We start from the raw sequence: 19,637 nt of genomic DNA, 5'->3' as shown, positions 1-19,637 counted from the left end.
TGGCTGAGTAGAGATTTGATTCCGACTAAACATTAGGAAAAACTTTCTGACAGCAAGAGCCTGTTTGGCAGTGGAACAGACTCCCACAAGAGGCGGTGGACTCTCTTTCCTTGGGAGATTTCAAAGCTGAAGCTGAATGGCCATCTGCCACAAAACTGGTCTTGAAAGGCCTACATTGGCTCCCAGTACGTTTCCGAACACAATTCAAAGTGTTGGTGCTGACCTTTCAAGCCCTAAAAGGCCTCCATCCAGTATATCTGAAGGAGCGTCTCCACCCCCATCGTTCTGCCCATACGCTGAGGTCCAGTGCTGAGGGCCTTCTCGGTAGTGGCACCTGCCCTGTGGAACGCCCTTCCACCAGATGTCAAAGAGAGCAACTACTGTGATACCTTGTCATGCGAACGGGATCCGTTCCAGAGCCCCGTTTGCATCCCGAACGGAACGTAAGACGCAACGGCGCATCTGCACGTGTCGTGTTTCACCGCTTCCGCGCATGCCGTCATTTTGAGCATCTGCGCATGTGCGAGCGGTGCAACCTGGAAGTAACGCGCTCAACCCGAAGCACATTCAACTCCAGGTATGACTGTGCTACCAGACTTTTAGAAGACATCTGAAGGCAGCCCTGTTTAGGGAAGCTTTTAATGTTTGATGCATTACTGTATTTTAATATTTTGTTGGAAGCCGCCCAGAGTGGCTGGGGAAACCCAGCCAGATGGGCGGTGTGTGGGTGTGTGTGTGGGTGTGTATATAAAATAAATAAAAATGGATGCTGTAGTTAAAGATCCCTGCATCTCGGGGGGGGGGGGTTGGACTAGATGATCTTCGGGTTCCCTTCCAACGCTCCACAATTCTATGATTAGATGGCTGCCCGCTGGGCTCCACTTCTAAGCTCCGCACATGCGGTAAGGAGCAAAATGCCACCGGGCTCACTGGCAGCTGTGCTGCACCGAGGCGCTTTAGGACGGCGGAATGGAACGTTCGCATTCCTGCCGCAGCCAGCGGGGCTGCAAACCAGCTATTCGCGCATGCGCGGCTCTACTCGGCGCTGCCGGCTGCCCCTACGGCATTCCGGAGGGGCGGGGAGAAAAGAGCGCGCCGCTATTTGACCGAACAATACGTGACGTTCCTCGCCCCGCCCACCTCCCCTCAATAGGCGGAGGAGGAGAAGGAGGAGGACACGCGCTTGCGCACTGCATTCTGGGAACCCGAGGGTTCGGCCGGAGGGCGGCCATTTTGTGTCTCGCTGAGGAGAAGAGTGCGCGGGAGGACCCGGAGGTCGAGCTTCTCGTCGTTTTAATAGTTGTTGTTTTTCCTTAGTTAAGCCGCCGCCGCCGCCGTCGTCGTCATGGGACGGAAGAAGAAGAAGCAGTTGAAGCCTTGGTGCTGGTATCCTTTTTTTCCCTTGGCGGGCGGGTGGCCGGGAGGCTTCTCGAGCTTGAAGAGGAAGAGGTCGGGCGGCCTAGCCTGGCTTTTTCCCTTCCCTCAGGAGATGGAAGGGACCCCCGGCGCCTACTTCCACTGGGCGTCGAGGCCAGCCTCCTTTCCTGACTCCACCTGCCCCCGCTCCCAATATCCACCTGGGCCTAATTCAAATAGCTCTCGAACCAACACAGAATTTCCATAGGGAACGGGTTGGATTTGTTTTCTTCTTCTCCTGCCCTCTCGCGCGCCTCTGGTTGCCAACGTTTCATTCGGCCGCTGCAGCTCTGCCCCGTTAACGAAAACTTCCCTCAGCGTAGACATACCGGGTTGGCCACGTTTATCGGCCTGAAAAGCTTCAACTTGATTATTTTTGCCTTTAAAGACACAATAGCAGGCCAGCTTGAGTGGTTGGGGTTTTATTTTTTGTGCTCCATGAGCCACCGGCTTCTCTCGTATATTCCTCGGTGTTTTAGCAGACGACCCAAATTTTACCAGTTGATTCGGGTCTTATCAATTTCAGAGGCTATTTTCGAAGAAAGAGGTGTTCCGCATAAGTGTTGGTCTGCTGCCTTACTCCTATCCTCCACATCGGCTTTTCATGTATTCATAATGGGGACAATCCATACTCTTGGGCTTTGCCTTCTCCTCACACATCTCTCTCTCTCTTTCTCTCTTTCTCTCTCTCTCTCTCTCCCCCCCCCCCCAATTTAGGTGTTTGTGATATGTTTTGCTTTGAGTAGTCATTATGTTTTGACCACGCAGTGAATAATGTTTCTCCTGAGAAGATGTTTGAGAATACATGAGATATAGGAGAAAATTTGGGGTTGTCTTGAGTCTTGTTTTTCTGAAATACATCATGTTGAAGTGTAGGTTGCTAGGTAGAAAGGGGGAGATATATTTTAGGTAGATCTGCCAGTTTTGTGCCTTTTCCTCAATAAATAATGGTGGTGTCTTATGAAGAAAAAGGATATATTTGGGGGTATATAATAGTACTGTTGTTTTTAAATAAATTAGCCTTTTTGCTTGCATAAAGCCATTTGTGAAATTGTTTTGAAGTACCACATTAGAAATGAAAGGGAAGTGATTTATAGGAAATGTAGGTTACTTTAACTCTTGTAGAATATTAATCGACACTTATATCTGCTCAATATGATGTATGTGATTTCCCCATTTTTATTTTCACGACCCTGTAAGGTAGGTTAGGCTAAGAGATGGTGACTGGCCCAAGGGCACCCATGGCTAAGTAGGGGATTCTGACCCTCTAACCACTTCACCCCACTTGCTCTTTGAGACTAACCAAGCAGTCCCCGCAAGGGGCAGGGGGAGTCCTTGGCAGAGGAAGCATCACTTCATAAGCTCTGCTGGCTTGTACAGTGGTCCCTCAGGTTAAGTACTTAATTTGTCCCGGAGGTCCGTTCTTAACCTGAAATTGTTCTTAAGCTGAAGCACCACTTTAGCTAATGGGGCCTCCTGCTGCCACTGCGCTTGCCGCTGCACGATTTCTGGTCTCATCCTGAAGCAAAGTTCTTAACCCGAGGTACTATTTCTGGGTTAGCGGAGTCTGTAAACCTGAAGCGTATGTAACTGAAGTGTATGTAACCTGAGGTACCACTGTATTGACAAAGACTATGTAAACACCACACGTTAACCCACACACCCCAAAAATGAATAATGGGAACGGGTAACTACAATTGCTAGAATTCTTTGGCGGGTAAATGTGTTTTAAATGAATGATGTGTACACAGCCATAAACAGAAGCAAGGGAATCAGAAGCTTTAGTTTGGAGCCCTTGTGTTGTATCTGGGCATCTTACAGTTCCAAGCCCTCCCCTGGTCCATCCCCTACTGCTTTTGGGACACCAGTGGTGAACAGGTCTACTATTATTCTAGAGGTTCTCTGACAATGGTTCTCCTCTCTCTCTGCTGAGAGGAAGATCTGCGATATCCTGTAGCCTAGGAACACCCTCCTAGGGACCACATAATTTCGGTCCCTTATTAAATATTGATTATAATTTTATTTATACAGACTTTCCCATGAACACTTGTGTTCAACACTGCTCATGGTACCAAACCCACCCCCCATTTTAAATCATATCTAAAAACTGTTGACGTATAACCAATATACTAATCTCAGTATGACAGTTTGAACAGGAATACATAATAAAATACAAGATCTGTTCAGTTAGAATAAGGTGTGTTTGGGGAAAATAAGGAAAGGTTAGTGTGTGCATCCCTTGTATATAATGTATATTGTGACATTCTTGTGCCATAGCTCTACCTTCAGCACTCAAATCCCTTGTTATTAATTAGTATATTTCATACTTTTGTGAGTAGGGACTCTTTCTGGTCTCCAAGAAAGAGACTCGCAAAGACATAATTAGAGCTTGCAGCTTGGAAGGCAAACTGTAGCCCTATTTTGTGTTAGGACCAGTGTTAGAAGCAGAGATATGAAAGCTAGGAGCTAAATGGCACCTTAGACCTAGGTTATAGGTGCAACAACAGAATGTCTACGTGTGCTTTTTTATAACAAGAATACAAAGTTGAAAATGAATGAACTGCAGCTAAAATTCATGTTCATTTTTCACATGGTCTAGTCCTTCCCCTGCCCACCCCCCTAATATTCTTAAGAGGGTCTCTTCTCCAGTCTTCTGAGAGTAGCTGGAAGTGGGGAGGCAGAAAAAGGTCCTCCTTTCCTTCCCCTCTGCAGTTTTAATCTGCAATCTTAGGTGCAGTACTGCGCCCAGAGCTCAGAAACTACTCACACTAATGAAATTCCCTGTCGCAAAGTGCGCCTAGAACAATGGGAGTTTCGAACACTGGTTAGGAGGCAGTTGCCATCTGCAGCAAGAGTGGGCAGAAAGTAGCTCAACATTTACAGAATGATGTCTTGAGTGATTTGCAGTAGAGCGGCATGGGTTTCATTCCCAATTTTGCAGTAACAACAAAACTGCTTCCCTGCCTGATTAGGCTGCTGAAATGTAAACATGTGAGCTCTGTTCACTTCTAATATTTAAAACAAATTTCTAAGCTCAGAATGTGATGAGAAGCACCCTTTTTGAATTTTAACTATCTCTTTTGTATCTACCAGAGTCAGTTGCCACTGTCTCCCTGGTGAGGCATGATGCCAAGCATATAGAACCCCTCCCCTGATTTTGATGGTGCCTCAAAAGCTCTGCAAAACAAGACCTCTCCAGAAGAGAGATTTGGTCAGTTCTCTTTGTTACATTAAGCTTTGTGGCAAATCGTTCAAATCACTTTGTAACAGAATTCCTTCTTGTTGCAAATAAGAGAAGGGGTTTTTTTCCCCTGTAACAGACATTTGCAAAAAGGCTCACTCTTCTGCCTGCCTAGAAGGCCAACAACATGACCTGAAATGTGGCAGAGCTAGGGTAGGGTGCACTTTATTTAATGATTGGCAGCTGAGCCATACCAGAGATTGTGGGTCCCTGAGCTTAATCCTCAGATTCACTATGTTGTGATTTCCATATCATTAATGATCATTTATGTGAATCTGTATACCCAGGCATCCATTTTGCAGTCTTTGCTGCGCAACATCCCTTCCTCTTAAAGACATATTTTTATAACTTTACCATGTTGTATAGTAGGTATAGACAGATTTAATGTTTGCGGGATCTACTTTGGTATTTCGCTACAACCCCAAGATGCAAAATAGTTACAGGAGACTGGTGGAATCAGATGCAAAATAGTGGCCCAAGAGACATAGACCCACAACATTTCATTAGCCCTATATTAAGATAAGCTACAAATTGCCGTCTCAGTTACTGCAGATCACTGCAAATTCTGATAGCCAATTTGAAAGGAGAAAGAAAGATCACTTTTTTAGTGTTGAAACAAACTCTTAGATCACTGGATGATTTATAGTAGGTTCCATCAGTAGGTCCCAATGTGACTCCTGCCCACCCTCATTGTATATCCACTTACCAAAGAAATCAAAGTAATTAATACATTTTAAAAATCTGTAGCATTCCTTGAGAATAATTATTGTAACCTTTTTACTTCCATGCTTTCCTTAACAATGTGGCATAGGTATTGTAATAGAGATTTTGATGATGAGAAAATTCTTATTCAGCACCAAAAAGCAAAACATTTTAAATGCCATATATGTCATAAGAAACTGTATACTGGACCTGGCTTAGCTATACACTGTATGCAGGTAAGTGCTCAGGTATATCCTTTTTTTCACATGGTGGTCTACTGAAAAGCAATGTGCTGTTGTTTTGTAATCATCTTCCATAATTTATGAGTATTCTAGATTTCAGAACCAGCTGCATTAATGAAAGCTCTTCTTTGGTTGGTCACGGTAGGCCTTTGGGCCTGATTTGCCCAGGATAGTGGATACTATCATGACTTTATTATTTGGTAGTTGGTTGGAGTCTGGTCTAGTTCTAATTCTGTAAGAATTTAAAGCTACATTTGTAACTACTATTATAGTCCTTTGCATGCTTGTCTGGGAGTAAATATCAGCATAGGATTGCAAATCTGAGCATGCTTCCTGTGGAGAGATTCCCATAGAATAGCCTTTTTGTTTATCCCCTCAGTTGAGAGAGAGTGAGTGTGTGTCTTTCTACCTGTATGCAGAGTGTGTATGTGTGTTGACCACACCCACTGCCAGCATGTGACCCTTGGAGGATGGTCAGTATAAATGCAGCAGTTGTCCCTGTTTTAGACCTAATTAGACCTAGCCCTGCTATTTGATTTAGACTAGTTTTGACTGCACTTGAGCTAACTAGAATATAGTAAACTGCCTCAGTTCAGATTATTTGTCCATTTAGCTAAGTGATCTATTTTGACTGGCAGCATTTCAGAGACTTTTGCCATCCTTGCTACCTTTCCTTTTAACTAGAAGTGTCAGGAATTCAATCCGATACGTTCTGCATGCAAAACGTATGTTTTGCATGGACTGGACTGTGGTCCTTCAATCTAAGATGCTATAAGTGCTACAGAACCAAGTTATCTAAATTTTTTAAAACATCAACCACCATATTAGTAACTTACCATGGTTTGAACTTATATTTGCCTACTTTTCATAGGTACATAAAGAAACAATAGATGCTGTTCCAAATGCTATACCTGGAAGAACTGACATTGAACTGGAAATCTATGGTATGGAAGGCATTCCAGAAAAAGACATGGATGAAAGAAGAAGGCTACTTGAACAAAAAACTCAAGGTAAATTGAAATACTTCAGTATGGAAAGGGCTCAGTATCTAATTATCATGTACTGATGAATATCACCAGTGAGTGATAACTGTGAGATTACTGTGAGCAACAGAGATGTAAATCTAGACATATAGGTATTATTTTATGGGTCTTTTAAATTGTTGTGACACTAAGGTGCATAGTTGCACACTTGTCAACCTGCTTTTTTATGGATTGCAACTTAATGCTTGAAGATAAAATGTGGGACTCAGTATTGGGTCTGAAATGATATTGTTTGTTTTTGGAGTAAATCAATACACCTAATAATGGTTGTAAGCATAGGCTTGCCATACATCAGGAAAATTCCGGACACGTTGTGGTCTTTAGGTAAAAATGGCTTTGTGGAGATTTTCCCAAATCTTCAAAATGTGAGGGGAAATCCAGGTGTATGGCAATGTGATAGGGAAAGTAGCGGAAACAGCTCCAAAAGCTTAAAATCACCATTTTGGGGGAGGTTTGTTCCCAAAAAAGCTGAACAATTTAAGAAAAGCTCAACAACTTTGTGAGTGTCAGGAATTTTACTTTTTGAACAGCCCTATTACAAGCACCTTATGTGTCCACCTTTTACAAAGTTGGTGGGATCGGTAGCTCAATGCCAGTGGAATTCTGGTCCAACTGAAATATATTGTGCCCTGTGGTTTCTGGCTTCCAGGTGGACTCCTATTTGTTTAAAATTGCTTTCTTGTTGAAAAAAGAGAGGAAATAATTTTACTGTGTTGCTGTGTGATCTTATTCTGCATTAGCTATTATTAATACTATGATTCTTATAACCAATTAATAAAATACTAAGAACCAGCAATATCAATAATCACATCATTCAGCACAGTTATTGGTTATATATTCTGAAGAGAGAGCAGGGGAAGCTGCCTTGAAAGGCTTAACCCTAAAAGGTGACATATATGTTAGAAAAAGAAAGAAATATTATTTGTGTATCAGTGGAAGCTAAACCAGGCTGTTTTATTCTCTTTGTAATGGCTGGTTATCAAGGTAATTCGTTGACATTTGTTTACTTTTTCAGACTAGCAGAAGATTCCGATACATCCAGTATTGGCATTTTTAGTGCTGGTTGCTCCTTCACTTGCACTAAATACTCCCCAATTTAGGTTTTCTGACCCAAGTAGCAAATGATTAGATTGTGTAATGGATTCTAATTACAGTTTAAACAAATAAATGAATATTGTTTGTAATTGCTCTAAATGTTACTGAAAGAGTCGTTAGTTTAGGTTTAACCCTAGTCTCTACTGCTGAAAAGGAATATTTATGAGATAAAAAGTATAAGGCAGCATTCCATTTTATTTGAAGCAAATTGCAGGTAGAGTGATCCGGGATGGAATGTGTTTAAGAGCAAATAATTTAACATCTGAATGTTAAAACTCTTTTAGCGGAAAGCCAGAAAAAGAAACAACAAGATGATTCTGATGAATATGACGATGATGAATCTTCGGCTTCAACCTCATTTCAGGCACAGCCTGTGCAACCCCAGCAGGGATATATACCACCAATGGCACAGCCGGGTTTACCTCCTGTGCCAGGTGCACCAGGAATCCCTCCAGGTAGCTAGATGGAAATAGTGTGATGATTGTCTTAGAAGTTACTTCAGTAATGGGAAAACTTTAGTTGGAAACATTTTGTGAGGTGCTATTTTGAAATATAATGGGTACTTATAAACAATAATTAGTTGCTCCATACTGAATACAGTTTATGTTCTTCCAAATATTTGAGAGCTGCAAAACCAATCTTATTAGAGGGGGAAAGTCTGTAAAATTGCCTTGAAAATATTTGATTGGAATTTTAGAAACGGCTCCAGTTCTGCTAGCTACCAGACAGCTTCACATCCCTGAAACTGTGGTTTCCATAATATGCAACCTGTGGTTTGGAATTTGGCTGCTCTTCCTTGAAAAGCTGTGCGTGGACATAAGCAAATGTGTAGAGAATTCTGGGGTATATTGACGGAGTTAGGAAAACAGATAGAAAACATTGGTTATGCAACTTTATTTGTGACAGTGTAATGCCATCTTTTAACCAAGCCCTCTGGGCAGTTTGCAATACAATTTACAGGTCACAATTACATATTTCTCAAGTGGAAGCTACCAATCTCTGTCTTTAACAATGGAAAGGGTGGCTTCTTCTTTTTTAAACATGTGACACATGGTACTCTTTGACTGAACTAGTAGTAGTCTTTTGTATTCATAAACATACTTTGCGCCATAATTTGGAGCAGCAGGTGTCTCAAATGGCAGAAGGGGGAAATCCTGTGGATAATATTAATGGATAATTTTCTATGTTGAACTTCTTTTATGTTAACGGAAAGGGTTCATGATCATTCAGAATATTTCTTTAGTGAACTAATCAGTATTCTTACAAATCCTGTATTCATCAAAAAAAAAATTGTGTACAGTATCAATAATCAACACACATTCTCTGGCTTTCAGGTATACCACCATTAATGGCAGGTGTTCCACCAATGATGCCTGGAATGCCCCCAGTGATGCCTGGAATGCCACCTGGGTAAATAAAAATAGTGGATTAATAGTGTAGTCCATGCCTAGACAAGCATGCTTCATTTTCAAATCTATCCTGAGTTTTTGGACTTTGAAGTTGCACACTAATTATACAATGCTCTTCTTAAAATCAAGTCTTAACATTTCTGTCAGTGGGCAGGGATACTCCTTTTCTCTCTTTATACCCTTCATTATGCATTCATTCTCTTTCCACACACTCAGCACTCCCATTCATACTTACTCTGTCTCACACCATCTGCATACATGCCTAGGGCCCTGGTGTGCCAGACCCTTTCCCTTGCTGATCTTCATCTCCCTGGCAGAATCTCTTACCCAAACTGTCTTTGTCCTGCTTTGTCATTCTCTCCTACTCCACCTCACCCTACACAGTTACTCCTTCCCCTCTCCACTCTTTTTCCTAGCTGATGTATCCATTGTCTGCCTTTACCACTCCCTCCGGAAGAGATAGAAACAACAGGAAGGTGTGCAGGCAAGCTCAGTTTCCAGTGTGGCAGCTAGTGTCTGACTGAAAGACACAAGGCTTCTCTGGCTTATCTAGCAGCAGTTCAGAACAAATGAAACCACAATGGGGCTGAGGGATGAGGTGGACCAGAAGGCAGCATCATGGGTTTGATATATCCTGGACCTGGTTTCCTGCCCCTGTTCTACATGTTACTGATTCAGATGGTTCCCAAAACAATGTTGCCAATTTTCTTGGGCCATTAAGAACAACTTGGCACATACTGGAGTGGCTGGATGTTTTCCCAGTATCATTAGTTCTCTCCAGTGGTTTTGAATATGGCTTTCCAGTGTGGTTTTGGCAAAGGGGTCTGTCTGCTTTTTCGGTTTTTTGAGTTGGAAATCTGATCTCCCACTCTGCTGCTGAGTTCTGCCTGCTTCCCACATCCATCTAAACAACTTTCCCAGGCATGGAGGGAGTGGTGAGTTCAGGCTACCGCATCATTGTGCACTTGGCTTCCCCTTCTGGCCTTAAGACATAACAGTTGAATGGCATCCCAGCTGGTTCTCTGCATGCTTTGAGTTAAAGTTGAAAGGTATGGAATGATTCAGACACGTCTGCCATGGATAGCTAATGAAAGCTGGAACTTACATTTCCCAGTGGAAATCCTTGGATGTCCTTAATAACATTGTGTACCACAACCCTTCCCCTGTCTGGTGGTGCTCTGCAGATGTTCTGCACTACAGTTCCCTTTGGGGAAGGGCTATAGCTCAGTGGTAGAGCACATGTTTGCAAAAGGTTCCTGGTGTTTCCAAGTAGGGCTGGCCTGAAACTCTGAAGAGCAGCTGCCAGTCATTGTCAGCAACGCTGATCTAGATGGACCGGTGGAGTGACTTGGTATAAATCTGCTTCCTTTGTTTCCATCAGCCCCAGCCAGCTTGGCCAGTAATCAAAGGTGATGGGGAAATAAGAGTTCAAAACATATGGAGTGTGGCTTAACACCAAATCAGTTACTACTGTGGAAATTCCAGTTTTGGTGTTTTATAGCTTCTGTTTTGGAAATACGATGTTTGGTCTCCTTTTTAAAAATAAATAAAAATTATTGTGTGTGAGAGAGAGAAATAAGGACCACAGCAAATTGGGGAAGGCTGCAACATTCTGATATGCATTCTTTATGGCCTTTACCATTTTCTTCATAGGATGATGCCAATGGGTGGCATGATGCCTCCAGGACCAGGAATCCCCCCTCTCATGCCTGGTATGCCACCAGGTAGGTCAGGAATGACGAATCCATACTGTGGTGAGAGTTACTTTATTTTGTTTTTGAACTGATCTGGAGTTGCTGTTATTGCTCTGCATAAAATGGTGCACTTTTTATAGGGTTTGAAAAAAATGGCACAGAAAAAAGTTCGCTCTATGTTATAATTCTCCTTTGGGACATTTTTTTTTTAAGCCCTCAATCTGGACATCTAGCATAACTGTATGGCATGGCAGAGGAACACTACAAAATGAAATTAGAGTTGATATAAAAAGTTCTTAGTGCAAATAATTTCAGGTGGCTCATACTTGGAAGTCTTTGCAGCTTTCACCTTGATTGTGACTGTTGGCATCACTTAATTTTATATCCACCGTTTAATCAATTTGTGAATAAAGATGCCATCTTGTTCTGGGGATGTGGTAAGAAAATAATTTCCTTTGATTATTTTTCAATTTTAATTTTTGCAAATATAACAAGAGGAAGGTTAACTTTGCAGGCACAGCTAAGCCTGGATTTTTCCTGCCCCACCCCTGACGTCCTCTAAGATGTTAGATATAGGGCAGGTGGTTATGGCTTGGCTGAAATGGCATCAAGGGGCCAAAGGGGAGGCCGGACAGGCCAAATTAGGCACATAGGCTGGCTATTCCCCACTTCTGTATTAATCACTTAAAGTAATTTAAAAGGGTGGTTGGCCATAGCCCCGTGAGCATCATTATCTAGTGGTGGTGGTGGGAGTCATTTGTTCTGCAAGGATGGGCAGGTGCCACTGTTTCTGCAAGTGTGTGTCATCGTGGCATGGGACAAACTTTCTAAACATCACTGTAATATGTTGGTTGTTGGGTTTTTTCCCACTGTCGGCAAAACCGTCTGAATTTTGCCTGGCTGGAAAGATGCCTACTGTACAAAGTTTGAGTCTTATTTATAGCTTTTACCTCTTGCCATATCCACCATTGGCATGTAGCTACTGAAACAAATAATAATAATAACAACAACAACAACAACAATAATAATGTTGTTTTGTTGTTGTTGTTATTGTTGTTATTATTATTATTATTATTAATACCCCGCCAAGGCCGGGCTCAGGGCGGCTAACAAGCAATAATAAAAACAAATTGAATGAATATAACTTAAAAAACAATATTAAAATACAACATTAAAATATTAAAATGCAGCCTCATCACAGGAGGAGAAGGAAAAAGGAAGAGGGGGAGGGAATCAAATTGGCTCCAAGCCAAAGACCAGGTGGAACAACTTTGTCTTACAGGCCCTGCGGAAAGAAATCAGATCCTGCAGGACCCTGGTCTCATGAGACAGAGTGGTCCACCAGGCCGGAGCCAGTGTTGAAAAGGCCCTGGCTCTGGTTGAAGCTAATCTAACTTCTTTAGGGCCTGGGACCGATAGGGTGTTGCTATTTATGGACCTTAAGGTCCTCCGTGGGGCATACCAGGAGAGGCGGTCCCATAGGTACGAGGGTCCTAGGCTGTAAAGTCACATAAAGGACTGACTTGACAAAGCAACGTGAATGTGCCGACGCTCAGAGAGAATCTCGCAGCCACTTTGCTGCTGCTCCCCCCCCCATTCCTTTTGGCCACGCCAAAGATTTGGCTTACCTTTTTGCACAAATTGGGATTTGTAGTTAGCCTTTGTCCTCGCCAACTATGATGCACAAGCCGGAAGAGTAAAGCAAGCACATTCATACACCAATTCTTTAAGTTGCATGTTCAGAGCAGCATCATTTGATCTGGCCTCAGGCCTTAAGTACATATGCACGCACAACATAAAGATCATTTGTAAAAACTATTGCTACCAAAAAGTTGGATTATGCTCCTAATACTAGTTTACAATCACAGTTTTCGTAATTGTGGTTAGTTATGCCTTCTGTTGACTCCTAGCTGTTCTCTGTTATTTAATAGAATATTGTCCTGCCATTAAAAAAGAATTTAATAGGGACATGTTTTGATACTAAAGTCTTCAGAAAATTACCATCAGAATAATTTTATTACAGGTATGCCACCACCTGTTGGTCCTCGTCCCGGTATGCCTCCGATGACACAAGCACAGCCTGTGAATGCTCAAGGTGTACTTAACAGACCTCCCGCTCCTGTTGTTGCAGCACCAACCCCTCAGCCTCCCGTTACTAAACCACTTTTTCCCAGTGCAGGACAAGTAAGTGTGTTTTACATCCCGATAGGAGGATTTTTAAACTGTGTTTATCCTATCCTATGTAAGTTGTAATAGTCACGCTGCAGGAACACCAGCACTCAAATCACTGGGGTTGTTAGACAGATTGCTTGGTATTTGCTCCTATCTTATGCTGGAATTATTAAACAAATGTAGTCTCAAAATGCAGGTTTGCTATTTGCACCTGCCGTCTTTCATGCTAAGGTACCATTTTATTTATTTTTGCAAAAGAATAAGTATGTTTTGATCTTTGTTACCAGGTGCTCAGGGCCATGTTTCCATGAACAACTTTTATAGCCATTGGAACATCCTTAAAATTATAAATTCATATTATCATAAGGAGAAATCACAGTGAGTGAGCAGGAGCATGCTTCTGAAATGATTTTTTAAAAGATTATTCTGCCCTACAATGTTTATTTCGTAGTCAGCTAAAATAAACTTAATCCTTCTCCTGAAAGATAAAGAAGTTATGTAGTAATGAAATAAAATGCACACATAGAGACATTTGAGAACCACTTGCTGTTTAACAGAGTGGAATGGTCTGTTTGAGAGATACATGCTCTCTCCTGTTTCATTGGATTCATTGTAAATGAATACATCTTGTATGACTTCCAAGCATATTGCAGAGTCCTTCATAATGCGTTGTTGCATTTTGAACTTCTGCAGGGAAGAGACTCATTTACAAAAGTCAATCCAAGATCCTTCCTATTGGTTATCTTTCACGCATATATTCGGAGACTGTTTACTGTTTCGTTTCTTTTATGCTACAGATGGGGACACCTGTCACAAGCTCAAGTACAACTGCATCCAATTCAGAACTGTCAGCACCTTCTAAAGCTCTGTTTCCTAGCACAGCACAAGTACGCAGGAAGTTGCAGTTTAAAATTGCTTTGCTGGTTAACCCTTTAGACCGTTATGTAAACATTAAAACATCTGCCTAAACATCTTCAGATAATTGAGGATTCCTGATTATGTTTAGCTATTAATCCCAATCTTAAATTGTTTGTATTTTTATTTTTTTACAAATTGTGCATAATATTTCGGTAATAGAAATAAACAAAAGATTCTACATTGTGGTTCTAAAGGGTTAAGAAGAGCATGAAAGCAGTTGAGTGCGTTTTAGTTGGCAGTGGTTTACTTGATGCATGGTTGTTTTTTTCTAGTTTATGCTGTTATTTTTTATGCATCATGATAAAAGTAAGGAAATGTCCAAACAAAAAATGCATCATGTCTTAAATCCCAACCTATCTAGTCCTGAATTTGAAATTCAGTGGTGAGTGCAGAATTTGTGCTATTGCTTGTCAAAGCATTCTCTCATAAGTGAAACTAAGAGCCCCCGAAGTAAGAAAAACATGTAATTTGAAATTCAGTGATGAGTGCAGAATTTGTGCTATTGCTTGTCAAAGCATTCTCTCATAAGTGAAACTAAAAGCCCCCGAAGTAAGAAAAACATGTAATAGCTTCACAGTCATAGTAGGGTTCTATTTTATCCATTTGATGCAAATAAGGTTTTTGTAGTTTGTAGGAAAGGAAAGTAGTTCAGCACTATAAATTACTATTTGAAGTGTCTCAGAACTTCATTTTGTTTTTATGCAGAGAATGCTTTTAAATTCACCTGGTTGACCCACTATCATTCTTAGAAGAAAAATCTTCCCATATATTCTAATTCTGTTTGAATGCTAACTTGCCTAATACTATTCTAAACCAGTAATTTCTAGATTGGCCTAATTACAAAAATAACATTTCTTAATAGATATGACTTATATTGAACATACTGTATGAAAAGATGAAAAAGGGACAGCAACAAATAGTTACCCAATTTGTGTTGCTTTTGTTGTGGTTTTTGGTCTGCAACATCTCAGTTTTGTAATGTATTTGTGTGTTGGGAGGCACTATTACTTTTTTCATCCCAGTTTGCTTTGTTATGTAATGGGGCTGAACTTTTACTTTATGCTAATCTAGCTGTGCAAACAGATTGTAATGCTACAGTGTTTAGAATTTTTGCATTTTAAATAGCATTGTCCTTATAGTTTAACTTTGTGTTTTTACAGGCTCAGTCAGCTGTTCCAGGTCCGGTTGGTACAGATTTCAAACCTTTGAATAATGCACCTGCAACTACCACCGAACCCCCAAAACCTACATTCCCTGCTTACACACAATCTACAGCTTCAACCACTAGTACAACAAACAGTACTGCAGCTAAGCCAGCTACTTCTATAACAAGTAAGCCTGCTACCCTTACGACAACCAGTGCAACCAGTAAGTTGATCCATCCAGATGAGGATATATCACTGGTAAGTTAAATAGGATTTCTCCTTGCTCCATAGTTGTGAGGAAATGATCAAACAGTTGTAGCGTTTATGTGGCAGCTCTGCTTCCCACCTCTTCCCTCACCATTTAGTGCGTCTAACATGAATTATAGCAAATTTAGAATTGCTTTGTTTACTGCGGCATACTTCTCAGAGCCCAATGCAGGTAGTGTTAAAATTCATGTCAGACTGCTTCATATTTATTGGTGTGCTTTATGAACCAGATTTTCAGACTACAGTATAATGGCACAATCCATAATAACTGAATAATCCCTAAATCCTGCTTTGAAAGTAGTAGAAAAAGTTAATGTAGAAGTAGAAATTGATAATGTAGCATTTTGTTATACCAGAATTTACATGCTACAATATGTATCTCCGTAAGTTTGTAGATGAGATTTAATTGGTTGAGTAAGCCAATTTAAGTATTCTTCATTGAATGTTGCTTGAGCTGTACTTGTGTCTCAAACTGACCTTTGGTTTGATCTCATATTGTTGAAATTCTCCCTGTATGCTTCCCTTCACAGGAAGAAAGAAGAGCACAGTTGCCTAAATATCAGCGTAACCTCCCTCGACCTGGGCAGGCATCCATGGGCAATCCACCAGTTGGACCAATGGGAGGTATGATGCCACCGCAGCCGGGAATGCCCCCCCAGCAACAAGGAATGAGACCTCCAATGCCACCCCATGGTAAAAACACACTTAAGCTTCTTGAAATCCTATACAATTTATGTATTACAATCCGATACAATTTATGTATTTAATTATTTTGCAGCGTCTGTATGCTACTTGATTGTAATACAAGGTTGAAGCGATTTACAAAAATACGCAGGTTGATTGCAGCCTGAATGCTTTACTAGCAGTAGTATTGCTTAAAGGTGTTTGTAAATTTGTTTTTTTACCTTCACAGGTCAGTATGGTGCTCATCACCAGGGCATGCCAGGATACCTTCCTGGTGCAATGCCTCCATATGGTCAAGGGCCCCCAATGGTGCCTCCTTATCAAGGTGGACCTCCTCGACCGCCAATGGGAATGAGACCGCCTGTCATGTCGCAAGGTGGCCGCTACTGATGCTACTGCAAACGCTCTAATAGGTTTGGAGATTAAACCTTTTCTCATCTTGTGCTGTTAATATAGCCAAGCTTCCATCAATTAAAACTTCGTTGTGACTTTTAGGGGAGGAAAAAAAATCTTTCCACATACAAGGAACTTTTTGGACATTCTTATTTTACATGGCAAAATTTGTTTAGAATAATAAAACAGGAACTTTCCCTGATGTTGCAATTTATACTGTATGGCTTCTTTTTCATGTTTCATCTAGGTTTTTAGAAGTGAAGTATAGTAAATATGGTTCGTTAAATTGTGAAGGCGCTGGAAATACATGAACGTACCATCTTAAAGGCAAGTTCTGTAACCTTACGTTGCTGTTCATAAAATCATGCCTTCACAGCACTTCAGGTGCTGTTGGACTTCGTGTCCCCAACAATAGTTTGGTGAGGGCTTTTATTGTTACCATCTACTTGTACACTTAAGTCTGAACGTGTAACGATATTTAATGTATTTAGAGTTTCCTGTTGCAGGGTTTATAAAATTGACCTACTAAGTTCACGTGACTTCCTGTACTGTTAAACTTTATTGTAATAAAATGAAAGAAAAAAATTGTCTTTTTATTCATGACCAGCTGTGGACAACTGCCTGAAGGTTTGTACTGATGCATGCTATGGTAGTTTGTGGTATAATAAATACAGATTTCCTGATGCTACATTGATATATTCTGAATTATTTGAACTTCAAAGTCACTACTTTAGCTGTATGCTGTAGCTGACTCCTGAACAAGTAAATAGACCTGTACACTTATTAAGCAGTTGCAACAAAGTCTTAGGCTTAAGAAGACATGTTTTTTTTCCTGAATGGTGCGCTTTCTTAAGACTTCTTCATAGCTAGCTGGTTATGATACTGGTGTGCTCTTATGTTTCCTATGTGTAAATGTGCTTCTACTAAGAAAATGCTATTGTAGAGCACATTTTTTGGCCTTGCTTCAGTTCTTCCTCAGTTTAGAGACCTCAAGCTACTTAACCTAACATTTTTTTTAAAAAAAAATGTATTAAAGATTTCTCTTTATAAAGCTTAGGTGCAAGCGTTGGCTTCTGTAATAAAGGTGACCAGACGAGAGGGATTCACCATAAAACATAGGTTGCAAAATAACAGATTAATCTTAATCAATTGATCAATTAATCTCTGTCTGGGCATAGCAAAAAGCAGTCTGGTTAAAAACTACAGCTGAAGCTGCCCTGTGTGATTCAAACGTTGTCCTCATTTTGCCTCATGACTGTGTGTCAAGAAAACAGCTGTGGCGAGGTTTCAGCTGTGTCTTTAACTGGACTCTGTCCCATTTATGAAACCTAGCAGGAAAGAGGGTAAAATTATCGCCTTGGATGACTGAGCAGTTGTTGCTCTCAAGGGGCATGATGTGTTTGGGAGGTTTTGCCTCAGCATTTTGAGCCTTGTTTCTTTATATGCAGTACAAACCAGATCTCTTTTTTATTGCTTTCTCTTTTTAGCAAGATAAGTATTTCCATGAGAGCTGGGAATAGCAAAACTCCTGTTCCTACTTCCATCAGTTGATTTATAAAGACAAATTCTGTTACTGTCATTTTTTTGCACTCCACCCCTAGCTAATAGTAATATTGCATGTTAACAGCACCAATTTGTAAAGTAAAAACTATTTCCGATTTGCGTACGGTCTACTTCAGTCCTTTGCTTGGTCTCAAAAAACTTTATTGTTCATGTTTGAAGTTCCTTTGCTGCTTTCTGTACATCCTCTTTTTATATTTTCGTAACTTTCAAAAATGCCCTGCCTTCCATTAGAAACTTTGGCTTTGTGATGTTCACTCATTGTTTTAAGTTGTTTTAGATTTTCATTTTGAGAAATTTATTTTGCTGGAGTACTGTGTATTAAATGTCTGAGCAGTGTTATTGGCACTTTGAATATGCTTTCTGTTGACTGGCTACCCATTTCCCCAAAAGGTACTTCAGAAATATGCAGCCATGTTCACTGTTTTATAATTACCGTATTTTTCGCTCTATAAGACGCACCAGACCACAAAACGCACCTAGTTTTTGGAGGAGGAAAACAAGAAAAAAAATATTCTGAATCTCAGAAGCCAGAACAAGAAGAGGGATCGGCGCGCAGCGAAAGCAGCAATCTCTCTTGCTGTTCTGGCTTCTAGGATAGCTGCGCAGCCTGCATTCGCTCCATAAGACGCACACACATTTCCCCTTACTTTTTAGGAGGGAAAAAGTGAGTCCTATAGAGCAAAAAAATACGGTACTTCACCCCTTTAGCTGTTCATTTATTTCCTTTTGCACTATTATGATGCAATTGTGCAATTATACATACCTGTTGACCATTATCTGAAGAAGTTGTGCTTGTTTTTCTCATTCATGAAAACACATATCTGAAGTTTTCTTTGACATTACTGTCTCTATAGATCCCAGTACTAAAGAGGCAAACCATATTGGCAATGGGCTTGCTTAAGCATGTGTTGGTAACTTTTCCTTAGTCTATGGCAAAATGAAACACAATGATTCTTGTAATATGGTTCATGCCTAATGAGCCCATTAGCAAGCCTTTTGTAGCCCATACTGGCCATTTTACATTTAAAAGAACTAGTGTACAGTTTGTACTAGTTGCATCCAGACTCTCCTGCTGCTCACAGAAGAAACAGAGATTAAGCAGAGGCTCCTGATGGGCAGAGGGGTAGGCAAATTTCCTCTTCAGCCCCTGCACCACTTTCCACATGATGGAACGCTGGATCCAGTAGACAGAATTTGATCAGAAATTTACGAATTTCTACTGTAGCCTTGTATTGCCCCTTTATATTACCTGGAGTGGCACAGGTTCCCCATCCCTGTTGTAGAGATTCACCTGTGCTGTACGCTTGGGTTAGAGATAACTAATTCCCCCCCCCCCCTCACTGGAGGCAGGCATTCTGAAGCCCGTAGGCCCCTCCATCTTCTAGATAGAAGCTGTTGAAATCTATTTGCTCTCAGTGGAAGAGTGCCAATCAGTTTCCGTCCTGCTTCCACTGAGAGACAGGGTGCTCTTGGAGGTGCAAGGGAACAGCTTATTATTATTTTCAGCATATATTCAAGGCCTTTATGTTGAACTTTCTGAAAATTCTGAATACAAGCTTGTTTTTAGAATAAAAACTTCCATAGGTGTTGTTAATCCATAGGCTGGGGTCATTCATACATGTAAGCAAACCATGGTCAGTTATGAGAATGAAT

The 19,637-nt window shown here is 41.0% G+C and overlaps 1 protein-coding gene and 2 long non-coding RNA genes across 30 annotated transcripts in view; 1 reads left to right on the top strand and 2 right to left on the bottom strand.

Annotated features, from left to right (window-relative positions):
• LOC310755762 overlaps positions 1-19,637 on the bottom strand; it is a 1,619,227-nt gene that overhangs the window by 1,121,193 nt on the left and 478,397 nt on the right. The window lies entirely within an intron of this gene.
• Positions 1-19,637, bottom strand: part of LOC310755775 — a 332,521-nt gene that overhangs the window by 170,803 nt on the left and 142,081 nt on the right. The window lies entirely within an intron of this gene.
• The window catches only part of ZNF207 (zinc finger protein 207), a 26,342-nt gene continuing 7,858 nt past the window's right edge, over positions 1,154-19,637 (top strand). For 10 of the 28 annotated variants that reach the window (XR_014544434.1, XR_014544435.1, XR_014544436.1 and 7 more), the window contains exons 1-11: positions 1,154-1,386; positions 5,469-5,595; positions 6,473-6,611; positions 8,024-8,194; positions 9,074-9,149; positions 10,802-10,902; positions 12,866-13,026; positions 13,812-13,901; positions 15,093-15,335; positions 15,875-16,037; positions 16,258-16,748. Coding sequence is in view for 5 of the 28 variants with exons in the window: in XM_083598823.1 (XP_083454949.1) it covers positions 1,346-1,386; positions 5,469-5,595; positions 6,473-6,611; positions 8,024-8,194; positions 9,074-9,149; positions 10,802-10,902; positions 12,866-13,026; positions 13,812-13,901; positions 15,093-15,335; positions 15,875-16,037; positions 16,258-16,418 (1,473 nt within the window). In the remaining 23 variants the exon portion in view is untranslated. Of the gene's footprint in view, positions 1,387-5,468; positions 5,596-6,472; positions 6,612-8,023; positions 8,195-9,073; positions 9,150-10,801; positions 10,903-12,865; positions 13,027-13,811; positions 13,902-15,092; positions 15,336-15,874; positions 16,038-16,257; positions 17,110-19,637 lie in introns of those variants that run through there. The other 18 variants (XR_014544430.1, XR_014544431.1, XR_014544432.1 and 15 more) reach the window with 9 other exon arrangements.

Source organism: Podarcis filfolensis (genome assembly GCF_964270895.1).
Source record: "Podarcis filfolensis genome assembly, chromosome: 2".
Taxonomy (NCBI): Eukaryota; Metazoa; Chordata; class Lepidosauria; order Squamata; family Lacertidae; genus Podarcis; species Podarcis filfolensis.
Note: the sequence above shows the minus strand (reverse complement) of the source record. Positions and strands in the feature narration are given on the sequence as shown.